The 18,628-nt window shown below is 49.4% G+C and overlaps 1 protein-coding gene across 3 annotated transcripts in view; it reads right to left on the minus strand.

Moving 5' to 3' along the window:
* The window catches only part of DPP6 (dipeptidyl peptidase like 6), a 974,485-nt gene that overhangs the window by 190,269 nt on the left and 765,588 nt on the right, over nucleotides 1-18,628 (minus strand). For all 3 annotated transcript variants that reach the window (XM_018046661.1, XM_018046659.1, XM_018046660.1), the window contains exon 6: nucleotides 9,673-9,725. In XM_018046661.1, coding sequence (XP_017902150.1) covers nucleotides 9,673-9,725 — 53 coding nt within the window. The remainder of the gene's footprint in view (nucleotides 1-9,672; nucleotides 9,726-18,628) is intronic.

Below are 18,628 nucleotides of genomic sequence, written 5' to 3' on the forward strand. Positions count from 1 at the left end.
TTGAAACTTTCTCACTGAAACATACGGGTCTTACGATGGCCACGTCCTGCTGCAGTGACCGGTGTTTGCTTGTCTCTCCAGGGTCTGGACGACCACCTGCGCTGCTGTCCTTGAGGCCTTCTTTTCTGGACAAGGCTACTACCCTTGATGTTTAATCTGTGCCAATGTCACCAGCATAAATAAGACAGGGGGCTTTGAGTCCAGCCCCCAGTGGGGACAGTCTGAAGCGCAGAGAAGGTGGCGTGAAGACAAAGCAGAGGAGACGACGCAGCAGGTGCTCATGTGGCCTGCCCGCTGTCCATCCTGGGCTAGAACAGACTGGCTCGTGGGGGCGCAGCAGAGTGGACGGGACGCCCTGCTGCAAACACCGGGGGCTCGTTCTCCAGGGGACTCGTCGGGACGAGGTCTGTGGGCGGGAGCAGTGCTGACCTCAGGGATGCCGACAGAGCCTTCCCGGGTGGCTGGCTCTCAGGCCCGGCGGGAAGTGTCCCACATGCTCGCCTCTAATTCTGCATGACTGAGAATGCGGCCTGTGACTCCTCAGAAGAGAAAGACCAGCAGAGCTCGGCCAGTCTATTCCATCAGTCCAGTCACTCAGTCACGTCTGACTCTTTGCGACCCCATGGACCGCAGCACGCCAGGCCTCCCTGTCCATCACCAGCTCCCGGAGTTTACTCAAACTCATGTCCACTGAATCGGTGATGCCATCCAGCCATCTCATCCTCTGTTGCCCCCTTCTCCTCTCACCTTCAGTCTTTCCCAGCATCAGGGCCTTCTCCAATGAGTCAGGTCTTCACAGCAGGTGGCCAAAGTACTGGAGTTTCAGCTTCAGCATCAGTCCTTCCAATGAACACCCAGGACTGATCTCCTTTAGGATGGACTGGTTGGATCTCCTTGCAGTCCAAGGGACTCTCAAGAGCCTTCTCCAGCACCACAGCCCAAAAGCATCGGTTCTTCGGCTCCAGAATGCATCATTAGGAACAGCGACTCCAGGCTAAGACACCAGGTGGCGCTCACGTCAAGCTCCAGCCCAGACCTAGGCTCCATCTCATCGCCGTGGTTCGGATGTCAGCGCAGCAGGCCTTTACTGCATATCAGTAAGTAAATCTCCAAGGACGCTGTCAGCCGAGACCTGCCTGTATCTCTCTGCTGACGGGACAAGGAAATTCACGTTCGTCGCTTCTTCCCAGAAACCGAAACAGAAGTTTCTCAGCTTCAGAGAGAATCCTGGGGTCGCTTGGTGCTGACAGCTGGTGAAGAGCCTGCTGACACCAGATGCTCGACCTAGAAACCGAGTCGCTTAGAAATGCTCTCCTGAGGTCCCGTCATCTGAGACTGCGGTCTGAGTGACGTGGGGGTGGGGCCCAGGCCTGCTTCTCCTTACACTGGACAATCTCATTTAATCCATTAATTCCCTCCACCTGTTTCAGTCAACATTGATGCACCTCCTCCCACGCTGGGAAGAATTCAAGGACGGGAACATGAGAGTTTAGGTTCCCCAAGGTGCGTGAGGAAACGACGCATCCCCCATCTTCTCACCTCATTTCCAAACGGGTTTGCTTGTTTGAAAGTCTTTAGACATGGAGGGCGGTTTTTTAAGCGCAGAAAAGGACTCAAAGGAAAGGATTGGTTGAAACAGGCCCCCTTTGACTGTGGCTGACGCTTTGTCTCCCGACAGCTCAGACCTGCAGGGGCAGCCTCTCCGGCGGTTATTCTTGGGCATCCCTGTTCTCACACCCAGGCCACAGACATCTGGGACACAGCCAAGCTCCTCCCAGCAAACCCCGCTCTCTGACATGTAAGAATTCAGGAGAGAAATGGGTCAGGCAATAAATGCATACGAAAACATTTCTAAACACGCTGTCCAGAAAAAATTACATATTGACAACAAAAGAGCAATTTAAAGCAGGGATACATTTCAGCCTGAAATGGGAGGCGATCTGACTCCAGGAGCTCGGGGAGGCTGCAGGCGGTTTTAGAGGAGAGGGTTGTGATGTCAGGGCTTGAAGGATCAGAAGATTTGGACACAAGACACACGGTCGGTGGCACCTACGTTTCTGGCGTCCGTGTTGTGGGGATGGGGTAAAGGATAGAGCGAGTGAAGACGGGACCACCTTCCGTCTGCGTGCAGCGGCAGCGCATCACTGAAGTGGTCCTTCAGGGAAGACTGCCTCCTGCACCCAGAAGGCATCACGGGTATCCTTCTCCTACCCCACCCCCCTCACTGCGGGCGAGACTCATGGATCACAGCATCCTCCCCCGGAGAGCACAGGCACAGCTTTCAACTCAGAGCTCCAGGAAGCCATTAGAATTGATCAGAGCTGGCATGGAGTATGAAATTTACTTTCTGTCCAGAGGTAGGGAAATTGTGGGGAGAGTGATTAATTCGATTTGGCTGCATAATGGGAGGCCTTGGTTCCCCCATGAAGGAAGCCTGGAGGACTCTCTGCACACCGAAGCAGGCACGTACAGGCATCATTTCAGTATCCTACAGAACTCCATAACCTTCCCATGAACCCCATGAGTCAGGCATTTTATTTCCATTATATGGATGGAGTAATAGTGCCCAGAGAAGCAAAGTAGCTCTTCCATGACTACACAGGTAAAGAGGCTGATGGGGGATTTATTCCCACATCGATTTGATCCTAGAGCTCATCCTTTTGATAGTGCTTGCTAACTGCTTGTAATTCGGGGGAAGAAGGGAGAGAAGGGGGAGACCCTGCGGGGAGGGAGCAGGAGAAGCCGCTTAACCAAGATCCAGCCCCGCAGGCCTCGGAGCTGTCCGCAGTGCTGAAACGCTGGGCCGCCAGCAAGGGTAGCATCCTGCCCTGTCCAAGAGAGGTTAGTCTGTAAGTCCTGTCTGACCCTTCTGCGAACCTGCGGACTGTAGTCCACCAAGCTCCTCTGTCCATGGGATTTCCCAGGCAAGAACACTGGAATGGGCAGCCATTTCTTTCTCCAGGGGATCTTCCCAACCCAGGGGCCGAACTTGCACCTCCTGCATTGGCAGGCAGATGCTTTACCGTGGGGCTGCTTGGGAAGTCTTGCAGGCCTTGCTGGAGGCACGTAGAATGCCACTCTAAGGACTCCCTTTCTCTTATATTTCAGCCTCATGTTGGCCTTTCCTAAAGATATACAGACAATCCTGTTCCCGCAACTCCTGGCAGCTCTGCAGAGCCAATGTGTCCAGCGGCAGCGTCCTGGAGAAGGCAGAGCTGGGCCGTTGACACTGCTGGGGATTCTCACCGCCGCCCTCATGAACTCGCTACCTTGAATCTCCTCACGCATCAGGCTCGACTCACAACAGGCACAGGCTGCCGAAGATTTAATTTGCAGGGCATGGAACATAAACCCTTGAAACCCGTCTTCACTTTTGGAGCGGACACCAGACACCCACCATCACAGCTGGGTGGTTTCTCCACTGAGCCCTCTCACACCACACACCTGCCCTGCTCCTTGCCAGGACTCCTAACTGACTCCAAGCCCTACTCACCCCTTCCCTGCCCTCTGCTCTACACACACGCACAAAACTAACCTAAGCCTGCCATCTGCACCGCGTCTCTCTTAGGCTTGATGTTCAGCGTGTTCTTCCTGTAAAGACCCATGGCACTCAGCTGGGGATTAGGTCTTCCACACCCCAGGGTCACCCCAGACCCACCCAATCCCGTCTTTCCCCATGCAGAGTCCCAGGAGAACAGCCCTGCTCCAGCCTGGCCTGGCACCCCACTAATTCCAGGAAGATGCTGGCTCACTGAAAAGGTCAAGCTCGTTTAATGATTCACCCGACCTGGAATATCTCCCCTCAGTCTCCATCTATTAAACCAAACAAAATAAAACTTACTCAACTATAAGGCTCTGCTCAAGCCAGACTTCCTTTTCGAGATTCTTTATGGCATCTCTTCTTTTGTGTTCGGTGTTTAAAATACCCATTCGAGGCATTTAATTTTATATTGTTATATAAGCAAGGAGTTCCAACCCGTCCATCCTAAAGGAAATCAGTCCTGAATATTCATTGGAAGGACTGATGCTGAAGCTGAAACTCCAATACTTTGGCCACCTGATGCAAAGAAACGACTCATTGGAAAAGACCCTAATGCTGGGAAAGATTGAAGGTGGGAGGATAAGGGGACGACAGAGGATGAGATGGTTGGATGGTATCACCGACTCAATGGACATGAGTTTGAGTAAATGCCAGGAGTTGCTGATAGACAGGGAGGCCTGGTGTGCTGCAGTCCATGGGGTTGCAGAGTCAGACACGACTGAGCAACGGAACTGAACTCAACTGATATGTCTGTGTCCTTCCTTTTCAAGACGCTTTCGAACTCCTCAAGGAGAGAAACCATGCTTTGTTGCTCAGTACAGCACTTCACTGATGCCTTATCTTTTCTGCTTCCACTGGAAGCAAAACAAGAAAGCCTTAGAAAGTAACTGCAGCAAGTCAGGTTGAGATGAGATTAAAAAAAGAGCTTGTTGAGCACTGAGAACTGTAGACTGTTGAGGCCACAGGCATCACTTTTAAGAGAGAAATTAAAATCACGTGGGCATTTTAATCACCTGAGCGTCATGGAACAGATCTTTCTTAGCTTTGAAAAAATTTTAAAGGGAATTTTATTATGGTAGGGGTTATATCATTCCTCTCCTTGTAACAGAAAGGATTTGAGCTGGCTAGAAAGTACAGTCTGATAAAATTTAATTATGAGACTACAAATACATATTGGGGACATATTAAAATGTGAAGAAATAACATTTCCAGGCAGTCACTCAGAGCAAAATTCTCTGCTGTGCACTGCACATGTATCATCCCCCTTAACTCTTATCGGGTGCCTATGAAGCAGGCACTGTTGTTAACATCTTTATAAGAGCGTGGACACGAAGCTCCACAGAAGTACAGTGACTCCCGAGGTCATACAGAGTCAGCTGCCAAATGGGACTCGTGTTCAGGTCTATGCGACCCCGGGGCTTCAGTCTCTAACTCCCGTGTCACGAGGTCAGCAAGGTGCTGGGCACTGCAGTGTGTTCTCAACCTAGGTATCTATTTTCTAAATGAATAGAATGCTCTTCTGTGTCCCAGCCTGTAAAGTTGGAGAGTAACCCTAGGAAGAAGGAACCTATGTCTCAGTTCATTATTTTCACAGATGTGACTTCATAATATTGTATAATTAATTTTTCAGTGCCCTCTAAACTCTGGCTTCCTTCCCTTTTGCTAGTGATGGAAGAATCTGGGGTGGGTGAACCCTCTTTTCTGTCTCTCTCATGAGGGAGGAGGAGGCCATTGTAATATTGTAATATTCCAAAGGAATACAATTTTGTACGGTTTGTTTGGTAAAGGTAAATAAGCAAGGTTAGGGCAACAGTATCTACAGAAGACGGCCTGACACGTACACAAAAGTAGCTTCACACACTTCTCAGTTTCTGCGCTATCATTGCTCTGTTTGCCAAACTCCAAAATGCCAATGCTATCTAATTAAGGGGTATGCCCAATTTTTCTTAAAAGTGATGTCTGTTATGCAAGGATTGAGTTTCTCCAGCCCATATGATTTCCAGAATGATCCTAATAGATATGAAAAACTGCAAATTACATAGGAATATAATTTTTTAAAGAAAATCACTCAAGTCGAAGGGAAAACTAACCCAAGAAAAAACTCACGTCAGGAAAACTCCAAGAAACAACAAATCTACCAAAAACTGCTATGAAAACACAGGATGGACCCTTATCAGAGAACATTTAGCTGGCTACCATTTCCATCAATCTCTGTCATGAAGCGTCGCTTTACTTTGCTGCAGTTTCGATATAAACACTCAGTAAAACACTCTAGGTTAAATATTAACTAGCTCTAATGCTGGCTTACTAAACAAATCTGCGTAAAAGACACAGGTCCTTTGAGAACACAACTTTTGAAAATTTAGTATGTGAAAGTCAAACACCCCTACCATGAGGCTCCAGACCTTTGATCAGATGAAAATTCAGCCGGCTCGGGGTTCTCATTATGACTCGAGCTATTGCGTGTGCCCTGGGGCCTACCCCAGGCTCCAGCTGCGGAGGTCAGAGCTGGGGATGGAGGGGGTTAAGCATGGGTCAGGGAGGCCTCCTCCTCCCTCGTGAGAGAGACAGAAAAGAGGGTTCACCCACCCCAGATTCTTCCATCACTAGCAAAAGGGAAGGAAGCCAGAGTTTAGAGGGCACTGAAAAATTAATTCGGTTCATCTCTGTGATTGTTCGGAAAGCCTGAAGCTAAGGGAGAAAATCTAAGTTATAAATGCCAAGTAATCCCATCCTGCAGATCGAACGGCCTCGGGCTGGAAGTGAGGGACTGCAGGGAGAGAGGGATGGGAGGAGAGGTGAGAAAAAGGGAGAAAAAGATACGCGTCTGTGTCTCCAGAAATCTCAAGAGGCGCTCCCATATGTTCTGCCCTATGAGTAAATGCTAATTTAAATGTTTTCATAGAGACGTTTCTATTTAAAGAGACAACTGTGCTTTCCTCACCACCCCAAGCCCACCTACAGGGCTGTGCTCTTGCCCGGCCACCAGGCAGGGCCCTGGTACAACTGACTGAGCTCAACAAGCCTCTCTTGGACACCGAAGCGGCATAAGCTCAAGGTCTAAAGGCTCACCCAGTTTGGAAATCCACTGTGTCATTAATACAAAGAAGACTTTGATGATACTCGAAACTCATTTATTTATTGTTGATAAATGACCAGTCAATCCTAAAGGAAATCAACCCTGAATATTCACTGGAAGGACTGGTGCTGAAGCTGAAGCGCCAACACTTTGGCCACCTGATGCGAAGAACTGATTGACTGGAAAATACACTGATGCTGGGAAAGATTGAAGGCAGGAAGAGAAGGGGACGACGGCGGGTGAGATGATTGGATGGCATCACCGACTCGATAGACATGAGTTTGAACACGCTCCGGGAGATAGTGAAGGACAGGGAAGTCTGGTGTGCTGCAGTCCATGGGGTTCACAAAGAGGCAAAGAGTGGCACACGACTTAGTGACTGAACAATAACAAAATGATCTTATGATAAGGAGGAGGAGTTGGGTGGTCAAACAGTGAACGCCATTTTTGTAGATGCCTCAGTTTACGTGATGATGAGATGAATCATAGACGTCCTCAACCACCAGAGGCTGTCTCCCGTGAATGCAGCAAGCATTCTGCCACATCTTTCAATCCTATGAAAGTCCTTATGTAGCTGAGCAGGGCCCTATGGGGCCTTCCTGGAGGAGACCCCTCCCCAACCCGCCTTCTCCATCTGCCTCTTGTCTGGAGAAAAACCGTAGCCTACCTAGGTTTCCCTCAAGTTCCCAAGAGGAAATTTAATCAGAGAAGTGAGAAGATGCAAAAAGAAAGGGAAAAAGCCAAACAAGGCAACAGAACAATAGTTTAGCCATGAACCAAAGTCAAGGACCTTTCGCTCCTCCGCCAGGGCTATGGATCGCATTTGAGCCACGCCCTCTGGGCTGTCTCCGGATACTGACGCCCCGGCCAGCTGGGAGAAGCTACCTGTAAGCTGCACAGAAGCACGGAGACCCCAGGCCAGTCGGAACCAAAAGGGCACGCTGACGCTTACTTACCTCACCACGGTCAGTCAGAAGGCTGCCCGCGAGCCGGCCGCATAACCCACAATCCCCTCCCTCACCCTGACCGTAGAAACCTGTCCCTGGAGCCTTCAGGGAGTCCGGGCCTTTTAAGCACCAGCTGCCTGAACTCCTCGCTTGGCGCCTGCAATCAGTGCGCGCGTTCCTTCACCACGAGCTGGCGTCAGCAGGTCGGCGTTACCGCACTTGGGCACGCAAGTCCACGTTTGGTTCGGTAACGCTCAGGGAGGCAGTGAATCAGCACGGTGAAGAGTCTGATTTCACAGCTGCAGTGTACCACCCAAGGGGACTGTTTGAGGTGGACGGTGAGCCCAGTGTGTTGGAGTCCAGGCCTCCTGGACACCAGCCATGAGAAGGCAGGGCAGAGGAGAAGGACGATTCCCTTGCAAGAGCGACGTGCTAGGGTGAACGCGCAGGAGACTCAACCAATACGCGAAGGCAGTGCTGATTACCGTGGTTGTTTAAAAACACGGAAAGCAGCTCACTCTCTGCTGACATCCCCTATGGGGGGATTATCACCCTCATCGTGAGCACTGACACCAAGCCTTCAGCACAGACCACCTTGTCCTCAGGTTTGCAGTCCGTCTGGCAAGCTCTTATGCCAGGAGAACATATTTCTCCTAAATGCTAACTGATGCAGTAAAACATGTACACCGTGTGTCAGGCACAAAATGCTTTTAGAGTTTTGAGTTCTACAAATTTATCCTCCATCTAGGATAAATTCTATTGCTCCCAGAAGAGGTAGATAAATCTCAAGGCATAATTATACCCCTGCTGGCCGTGACCTTTGAAGTGCCTATCTGCTTGAAAAATAATAGAATACTCCCTCCTCTGTGAAAGACATTTGAGTTTCTATCTGAACTATGCTTTAAATAAAACATGCCCATGGATACTTCATTTTCACGACAGGGGGTCAGCTTTAGTTTCTCGGGGCTTGAGTTTTCTAACAGCCTAACAGAAGCGACTAATCACATTTTGCCGCCTATTTACACGCGTCCTTTATTTATCTGAAGTCCAGAATGAAGCTATTTTCCCCACGCTTGTTTTCCAAGGATATGCCCATATTCTACCCAACTTAGCTGTGAAACACCCATTCTGTGATCAGTGCTCTCCTACAGAACAATATTTTTTAAATCAACTCCTGCTGTTTGTTTGCATTTGCTTAGGAAAACTAGGAGGCCTCCCCCTAAGTCATCGCGGGAAAGCGCACTATATCGCCAGCAGCACAACCCAATGTCTTTGAACATTTCCTGAGCACCTCACCTTGTCAAAAAAAAGAGAGAAACTGGAAGGCAGAGAAGAGGACCGGAAGGAGGGCGGCGTCGGGGTGTGGGGAGGGGCACCGTAGGGGGTGGAGGAGGGGAGGGAGAAGGGGGAAGAAGGAAAAACAGGAACGGAAGCAAGGAAACACCGTCCTTGCCTCACTCTCCTTGTTCTGCAACGGGTTTTCCATGCGCCACCTCAACAAATGGCTTCATCCAACTTTAACCTCGAATCAACACCTCTGGATTCCAAAGACGAGCCCCTGATCACACACCCTGCTGTGTAGACCCAGAGCTGAAAACTCTGCCAAATCACGCACTCACGTCTTTTCCTTCCCACTCACACTTCCGGGTCCCAAATCTTCCCGTTTTGAGAAACAAGAGGCGCTTGGGGTGCTGCCCTTTCCATTGTGTTTATAAACTGGGAACCCTCCTGGAGTCAGAAGGTGAATCACCATGCCCTGGGGGGACTGCAGGTGATTACAAATCATAGGGGTCGGGGGTCGGTGATTGGGGGCCGGGGCAGCATCTTACCCTGCAGGATCTGGAACCTGGGCACCAGAGCGGGAGCTGGGGCAGCTGCTCTGGGAAGGGGGCTTCACTAACGGGCGAGGAGCTGGACTCACTGACACCCCCACCCCCACCCCAGGGCCTGGGGGCACCTCAGAGGTTCCCACAGCATCAGGACACTTCACTGTCAAAAGCTAAGGTGCCATACCTCCTGCCCTAGGAATTAAGCAACTAGTCAGCGCTCCACCCCACTCTGTTCTGCAGAGCTCTCATTAGAAGAAAATGAAAGAACCATCTTACCCATGAGGGATTTTGCTCAGGACATAATATCCAGTATAGGAGTGTTGATATATCTGAAACAGACACACAAAAAAACAAGAAACAAAAAAAACAAGCATTGAGATCATGGTTGTGATTATATTTTTCAAATCACTGTGAATCCTAATAAACAAGCCTGGACCTACAGCATGTAGTCAGGAAACCAGGCAGCCAAATCTTTTATTTACTCAGGAAGTAAATTTGCGTATAATGTCAGTTTTATTTCCACCATTTGCATGTGGTTTACTGGGTAGCCAGAGGCTTGGTACTATTTCCATAACTACCTGGTTTGTGATTAAATCGGGGCGGAGATTTCCAGCTCAACTAATGTAGCACAGAACTAACGTGGACGGTGCTCATCGGAGGCTTCCTGACAGCCAGCTGGACCAGAGATGGGGAGACCCCGGCCCGGCGGGAGGTCCCTGAAATCTCCGGCAGAGTCTACTCTGTACCCTTGGTGAGCTGTAATACCGGAGCCAAGATAGGCTTACCTGGGCAAACTCCTGTCCCCTGGACAATTCGATGTGCATGCTTTAGTTTCAGAGAGTGGCCAGTAAATTAAGAGCTCATTGCAAAGGGAACGTGGCTTTCAAAAGTAAGGCAACAACAGCAACACAGCCCTCAGGTCTCAGATGTCCCTCTTCAACTCTTGAGCCAGGAGATTATTCCCCAACCCATAAATGCAGTGGTCACCCCCAAAGAAGGGAGAATGTGGCCTCTGTCCTCTCGAGCTTTCTGGAGAGAGACCCTCTGGGGGTGTGGAATGTGATGTGTTGGTTACCCTGCAGGGATGAAGTGAGAGCCGTATTTCACTTCCCTTCCTCTGGAAACTTCTGAGTGTTGGTGCCCTGTGTGAGCCAGCGCTTGCTGACTAGCATTTTAAAACCAGCTTTCTAAAGATAACGGGTAAGGGACATGCAGGCCAAGGAAGACGGAGCTACCGCCGGGTGTGTGCAGTGTGGACACGCTTGGGCTGAGGACAGACGTGAGCCTGCAAAGGAAAGCGGGGGAGGGCCTGCTAACACCCCGACTCCACGCCTGGCCTGGGCCCCTGGATTAACCTCGTGGGGATCACAGCCATTTGGCAAAAAAAGGACCCAGGTATAAAAATAAAAAACAGCCCTTAATGCTAAAGAAGTTTCGCTTCCAGTGACCCCAGGACTCCTGCACTAGACCCTGGGATGGTGTGCTCAAGGGCAGGAGACGGCCATCCAGCTAGGGGTCTAGTTGAAGCTCTGGTCCAGGTGTGAAGAAACAGCTCTGGAGGAGCGAAGTCTTGACGAAGACCACCACGCGCTCCTGTAGCAATCTGAGCAGGACCCCGCCCTGCCAGGACAGAGCTGCTGTTCTGAAGCGCTGCAGCCCCGCTCCCCCAGGAGAAGAAGGCGGGGCCGGGGTTCCAGGCCCTGTGTCCTGAGCAGACTGGTGCTCAGAGAGCCCCTCGGAGGTCCGGGAGTTTGGACAGAGGCTGCTTCTGGGAACGGAGATGGGAGCGGGAGCTGGGCGGCAGTCCCGTTTCTCTACGGTCACGGCGCCTGCGCTGGGCCGTTCCGTCTCTCCAGCGGTGCCCTTTCATGCAACGTGTCTCACTCCAGGTTCACAGTGACCCCAGGCAGGCACCTCTGTTTGCTGAGAGGGGAAAGTGAGGCCCTGCCGGGGGCGTGGAGCAGGCAGCAGTGATGGAGGCACGAGGAGAGGAGGGCTGGGTCCTAACTCAGTGACCCCGACGGGGTCAGAAATGATGGCCCGAGGCTTCTGAGCACAGGCTGTAAATGGTACTGAGGCCTCCAAGCTCCCTCTCGGGTCATTTGCTCTGCGGGAGGATGGCTGTCAGATCGCGAAGACACTCAAGTGACCGTATGGGGATGAGCCGAGGTTCTTCTCCATGAGGTGACCACAAGCCAGCAAGGCACCAGGAAGCTTGGAAATTGATTCTTCACCCCCCCACTCAGGCCTGCAGACGACACGGCCCTGACTAACAACCTCACAAGAGAACGTGAGCTGGGGCCACTCAGATCTAAGATGGCCCTGAGTTACTGACCCATAGTAACCATGAGCCAGAAGTACTGGTTGTCTTAAGCCACTAAGTTTTGGACAGCTTCTCACCCAGCAGTTGGTAAATAATACATCTAGTTTAAATCCAGATGATAAAGATTAACTGTTAAATCAGAAGTGGACAGACTTTTGAGTTTCTGGATCCCCTCCCTATAAACTTTCAACAACTTCTCAAACAAATAGACAAGTTACCTATCAAAGAGTCCATACAGGAGAGGGGAGGGGTGGGGGGCATAAAGGACCAAAGCATTTGGAAAAAGCCTTTGAGTTTACCGTAGAGAATGGTCCATAGCACAGGGGATGAGGTGGTCATGACGGGAGGGTGGGGAGCATTTCTGAGGCACATTCTATGCAGCAGGCAGTAAGCCAGCTCCTCAGCATATGTGAATGTGTCCAATCTGCATGGGCTAGGTATTATTATCCTATCGTCTGGATAGGAAAACTGAATCAAATCCGTAATACTTGAGATCCGTTTCTCTCTAAGCACATACTGGAAATTGCCTGAACAAAGGGTACAGCTCTTAATTCTCAAGTTACAAGTCTAAGTTGGTTGTTGTCAACTGAAAAATCCAGGATACCAACAGCCATAACACATACGCAAAGTAAGGACACGCACTGTCTTGCTTGGCCGAAGCCCTATTTATCTGACCTATCTGGAAACAGTGATTTCAGTCCATTTTCTGGTTATGACATTCCCAAACCCCTAGACTTACATCTTCACACCTCTTTAAACATACCTGCAAATGACCCTGAAATTCAACTCTGTGGATATCTTCTCAGTGGGACCAAAGAGAAAAAGGAAGACAAAACTAAAATAACCTAGTAAGGATAATAGAATAAAACGATGAGAGAGCTATCCATTTACAATTCTGCATCTGTTCTGTCAGGCAGAAAGGAAAAAAACAAGCCTATATGGATGGGAAATGTAGCAGAATAGCTAGAAAATAAAACCGCTAATTAGAAAGAGTCAAACAAGATGAAAGAGAGTCAAGAAGTAGAGACGGATAAAACCTGAGGACGCTGGAGTACCTCTGTGCCAAGTATGTATGGAAAAGCAGCATTCCAGGGTAAACCGTGGATGCAAATGAGAAGCTTTCAGCGTGAAACTGCAATTATGACTCAAGAGCTACTCTTAGAAAACGGGGAAGTAGGAGGAAGACGAGGTGATTTTCTCAACGCTCCAAGATGAAACAAGCAAATCAAACATTCTCCTCTGCAAAATATTCCCTCAACCTGGAGCCAAAAGAACCACAGTCACAAAGAAAACTTTGAAAGAGGAAAAATTTCAAGTGTTTTCATTTGCACAATGCCTTATCTTGAAAAGACATTAAAAAAAAAAGTTACATCTCTGAAAGAATTTGAGATAAAAGCCTTTTGTTTGTGTATGTGTGTGTGTGTGTGTGTGTGTGTGTGTGTGTGTGTGTGTGGACTCTATCTCTTGTATTTATGCATCTTTCTTTGAAACAGACTCTAAATACTTCTGATCATGGGAAAAAGTACAAAGAGCTGGAAGTTAGTGAGACCGTATTGTTATTTCTGTGTGAGTGAACGTTTAGAAGTTCATGAATATAAGGTTTGTTCCCACACCATCAAATTTCCCTTGGAAAATAAATGCATGAAACTCTGTTACCCAAAATACCATTCACAGGATGGAAAAACAATTTCATTATATTGTTTCTTTTTTTTAATATATCATACAATATAGTTGACATCAGCATTCAATAATTTGGAAAAATAACCCAATGTTTGTCTTGGGCTAGGTTCATATTTGGTCTGCATCTAATAAATCTGAGAGCCTCCCTGGTGGCTCAGCTGGTAAAGAATTCACTTACAATGCGGGAGACACAGGTTCGATCCCTGGGTTGGGGCGATCTCCCGGAGAAGGGAATGACGACCCACTCCAGTATTCTGGCCTGGAGAATCCCATGGATTGTATAGTTCAAGGGGTCGCAAAGAACTGGACATGACTGAGCGACTTTCACTTCCACTTTAATACTTCTGAGACATCACTCTGTCCACAGCTTGCTTTCTTATCCTCTCCCACATCACTCTCTGAGAGATGCAGACTTTGATTTCCTCCGGTCTTTCCTACCGCAGCCTCACCAGGTACACTGACATGGCCTCACTTTATGCCCTCTTCCTCTATGAAATCTCCCCCTCTTGCAGTCTTAAACCATGATTACCTGAATATTAATTTCATGGACCTGTTTCCTCAATGGTAGGCCAGTGTATCAGACTCCCCAGTGACTTCTTTCTCCACCTTAGGTTCACAGGCACCCCAGACTCAATATTCTCTGAAAGAAACTCTTCAACAACCCTTAAAACCTCATTTTCCTTTCGTATTTCCTATCCTGGTTGGTGGCTCCCTCATCCCCTCAGTAAACTGAGCTGAAAACCTAGTTTTTCCGAACTCCGTTCTTTGCCTCCTTGCTTCTCTGGCTCAATTCCATATATCCCCAAATGGTGCTGAAATAATTTCTCAAGTCCTTCTCAAATCCATCACCCACCCCTCATCCCTAAGGCAAGTGCCCTGCTTCAGACCCCTGTCCATCCTGCCTCTCCTACAGAAAGAAGCTACCGTGTTCTTCTCTAAGACTAACTCCTGAGACCTTGACCCCATTCCCTTCTGCTTCCCGTTGAACTTGATTATCAACCCTTCTACCACAGATTACCCCGCCTTATATTTTTCATTGGGCTTCCCAGGTGGCTCTCATGGTGAAGAACCCGCCTGCCAATGCAGGAAACTCAAGAGACGCGGGTTCAATCCCTCCGTTGGAGAAGATCCCCTGGAGGAGGGTATGGCAACCCACTCCAGTGATCTTGTCTGGAGAATCCCAAGGACAGAGGAGCCTGGCAGGTACAGTCCACAGGGTCGCAGAGAGCTGGTCACGACTGAGTGCACACACACACACACACACACACATTTTTCGTCACTCCCTCTCCATGGTTTTGTCTCTCCGATCTGTTGAATTAAAATCTCCCACATGAAAAAAATCCTTGGGCATTTCCCTCCTCCCCCAATTCCTTCTCTTTAACTAGCACGGTACTTTATAAGGAAAGTCTGCACTGCATCACTTTCCATCACTTCAAGCCCACTGCCTCATCCTCCCGACGTTCTCAAAGTGCCACCTCTGCGTGTCTGTCCCACTGCCGTGCACGACAGCGTCTTCTTATTTTCCAGCCCGCTGGCTCACTCTGCAGTGCGTGAGAAAGGTCACAGGAATCCTTCTCCCTTCTTTGTTCCCAGGCAGGTCACCGGCCTCGGTCTCCTCCCTGCCTGTCCTTTCTGCTCTGCAGACCCCTTGAACGGATGCAGGCACCAACCTGCCACCCACGCAGGTTCCCCTCATTGGTCTGCACTCTTGGTCTGGAAGGACATTGCTTCCTTATGTGACGTCTTCCTGAGTTCCTATTTTCATGCTTGATCTACTTGCTGACTTCTAAGCTCATGTTTTTGCTTATGTTGGGCCTTTCAGCATGTTTTTGCTCCAAACTGTCATACCACATTCAATATTTTGAAAACCAAATAAATTCTTCTCCTCCTAAAAGTCTTTTTTTTTTAAGCCGCACTGTGCAGCATGTGGATCTTAGTTCCCCCTCCAGGGATCGAACCTGCGCCTCCTGCATTGCAAGTGTGGAGTCTTAGCCACTGGACCGCCAGGGAAGTCCCCTAAAGAATTCCCTTTATGCTCTTGCGTGTATCTGGTCTCTCGGTAGAAGCATCTTGGAATCAGCTCCAACCATTCCTTTTCCTTCCTCCTTTCCTACTGTCCAGGTACGACTGGTTTCCAAATTTCACTGGGCTGTGACTGGAATGAACCTTAAATTCACAGCACAATTTCCACCCTCAGTAACACTGCCCTAGTTTGATGCCTGAGTGATCACAATGACCTTCCAGGTGACCTGCCAGCCTCGGGCCACAACTCCCCTCCTCCCCAAGGCCTGGAGAAGTCCTTCTTCACAACACAGGAGTCGGGGGCAGTGGGTGGAGGTCCTTTTTCACAGGAGTCGGGAGCAGTGGGTGGCTGTGGTGGTTTGGAATAGTTCTGGAGTAGGATGCAGCCACTCCTGTGTATCCACTATAATTACAACACAGTTTTATACTAAGACATATGTTCAATTCCCAGCCTGCTCATCATTTGATGGGTGCACTCAGACAAATTACTTAACTTCTGAGCCTGAGAAGTAACAGCTGTGAGTATTTGTTAGGAAATTTAAGCCATGAGAAAAGAATCAAGAATGCTCGTGTTTAAATTTGAAGAACTATATAGTCTAGCTACCAGCACTGTATAGAATCCACAAAATTCTTTTTTTTTTTCCATTCTTTTGGGCTGTAGGAAAACAGGAATTCCACAGAGAATGGCAAGGTAGGAGCTGACCTCTTCCAAGGGGTGGGAGAGACAGGAAAACAACTGAGATTGTTGCCCTCTGGACTGGCGGTCAGCACCGCCTCTCCATTCAGACTGAAGGCAGGAGGAGAAGGGGATGACAGAGGATGAGATGGCTGGATGGCATCACGGACTCAGTGGACATGAATTTGAGCAAACTCCGGGTGACAGCGAAGGACAGGGAAGCCTGGTGTGCTGCAGTCCATGGGGTCACAAAGAGTCGGATACGACTTAGTGACTGAACAACAAGTGTTTCAATAAAGAGGTGGATGGTCCCCTGAAGGGGTGAGCTCCCCAGCACTGATGGGATTCAGGCAGAGGCCGGAGAGCTCCTGTGAGGGACGCCCTGGCATGGGTGTGTGCATTCTTAGGCAGCTGGCTCCAGGGGACATGATTCCCCTTTCTTGTCTGATCCTACATCTATTTATTTACGGGCTTTGCTACTAGCTCAGCTGGCAAAGAATCTGCCTGCAATGCGGGAGACTCAGGTTAGATCCCTGGGTTGAGAAGATCCCCGGAGGAGGAAATGGCAACCCACTCCAGTATTCCTGCCTGGGAAATCCCATGGACAGAGGAGCCTGGAAGCTACAGTCCATGGGGTCAAAACACGAGTGAAACACGACTGAGCGACTAACACTTTTACTTTTCCTTCTATTTATTGAGGAAATTAAACATATTAGAGGGTACAGATGAGCTCGGGCTAAGACTCTCCCAAGCTATAACCAAGGACGCCATGGATGGAATAACACATGGTTAAAGAAATAAGATAGAGGAATGTGAAGTGAATAGAAGCTAAAAGTATCAGGAAAGCTTAACACAGGAGAAAGTCAGACTGGGCAGGGAAAGAACGTGAGATTTGGAAACCAGATGGTAAAAAGAAGAAGAAGAAAGAAAATTATCCATACAAGATGCATGCTGATGAGTAAAAAAAAATAGAAATCCGAAGGGAAAAGATAAAAATGCTAAAAAAAAGTAGCTGGAAAAGGTAAGATGTCTTGGTTTTAAAACTGGAGAACATAAAGCATTTACCCCGAGGGTCTATCTCCTCACAGTTTTGAAGGTTCTGTTACCAAAAGAGAAGGAATTTCATTAGCTTCCAGCCGGCAATACAGTTCTCCTGAGAATTAACACACAGCCAGCCCCAGGAGAAAGCAAGCAACCTGCCTCCCAAACCCAAGCCGACGTCCCCTGCACCATGACGGATTCTCGCGCACTGTTCATGATCCTGTGACATTCTGTAGCTGCTTCCTCAAAGCCTTTTTGAGAACAGCTTTATGGAGGAGTAACTTACACGTCAAATACTGCACGTAGGTGACTTCCCTGGTCGTTCAGTGCTTAAGAATCCGCCTTGGAGTGCAGGGGACTGGGGTTGGATCCCTGGTTGGGGAACTAAGATCAAACATGCCTTCCAGCAACTGAGCCTAAGCACCACAGCTACTGAGCCCAAGCACCACAGCTACTGAGCCCAAGTACCACAACTACTGAGCCCATGCCACGGCTAGAGAGTCTGTGTGCTGCAATAAAATGATCCCACACGATGCAGCTGAGACCGATGAAGCCACGTGAGTTAATTTTAAAAGTTACAAAAAAGGCACTGCGCATATGTGATTTGTTCGGGTTGATGAGTCTAGACACTTGTGATAGTCAAGACCAAGGCACCAGACACATCCAGCACCTTCCACGGCCTCCATGTGTCCCCCACAACCTTCCAGGAAAGCAGCAAAGGCCAGATAATTAAGCCTGGAGCCCTGGTGCCCCCTCCGTCAGTGGGGAGAAGTGAGGCGAGGAAACCTACCCTCTGTTTTTTCAAAACCACGTCACGAGTCTCCACACTCACGTGGTGTGTTCCTAAGACTCGGTCCCGACACGTTCTTCTGAACAACCTGCCCTCCTGGTTGTGGATGCCCTCCATCCACACGGTTAGACCAGGGTCAGGATCAACCCTCACAGAGCAGCTGCCGTTCCTCCAAGAAGCCATCGAAGACCCGCTCTGCGGAACGGCTCATGACCCAGAGGGGGCTTCAGGGCCTGCCAAAGGCTCCCCGAACAGTCCATCCAGATCCTTCTCTGAGTAATGAAAACAAGTGAACGCATCTCCAGTATGTGATGAGACGAGAGCTAACCAGTTCGTAGGGTTGCTGGGAAGAAATGATGAATATCCTGCCCGGAAACCCTTTCACTTAGTATTTGGAGAAACGGGCCCAGCTGAGGGTTCTCGGTCTTTTGAGGAGTGAGACCCACGGGCGGAGATGCTCTAGAGAAGATGCTCAGGTCAGCAGGAGTCGGACAGAGAGCTGGGTGAGGGACGCCCGGGGCAAGTGGTCTGGCCAGAAGAGAGAAGCCCAAGGGCAGCCGGAGGGCTGATTCTCGGTTTCACACAGCCCCGGGAGTAAGCGCCAACAGGCCTGTTCTCATTTCCTCCACGCGGGAGGACAGTGTTAACAAGTGCACGTGACAAAGAACTCCATCTCAGCCCAATCATGCTGGCTGCTGGC

Source organism: Capra hircus, chromosome 4 (assembly GCF_001704415.2).
Source record: "Capra hircus breed San Clemente chromosome 4, ASM170441v1, whole genome shotgun sequence".
Taxonomy (NCBI): Eukaryota; Metazoa; Chordata; class Mammalia; order Artiodactyla; family Bovidae; genus Capra; species Capra hircus.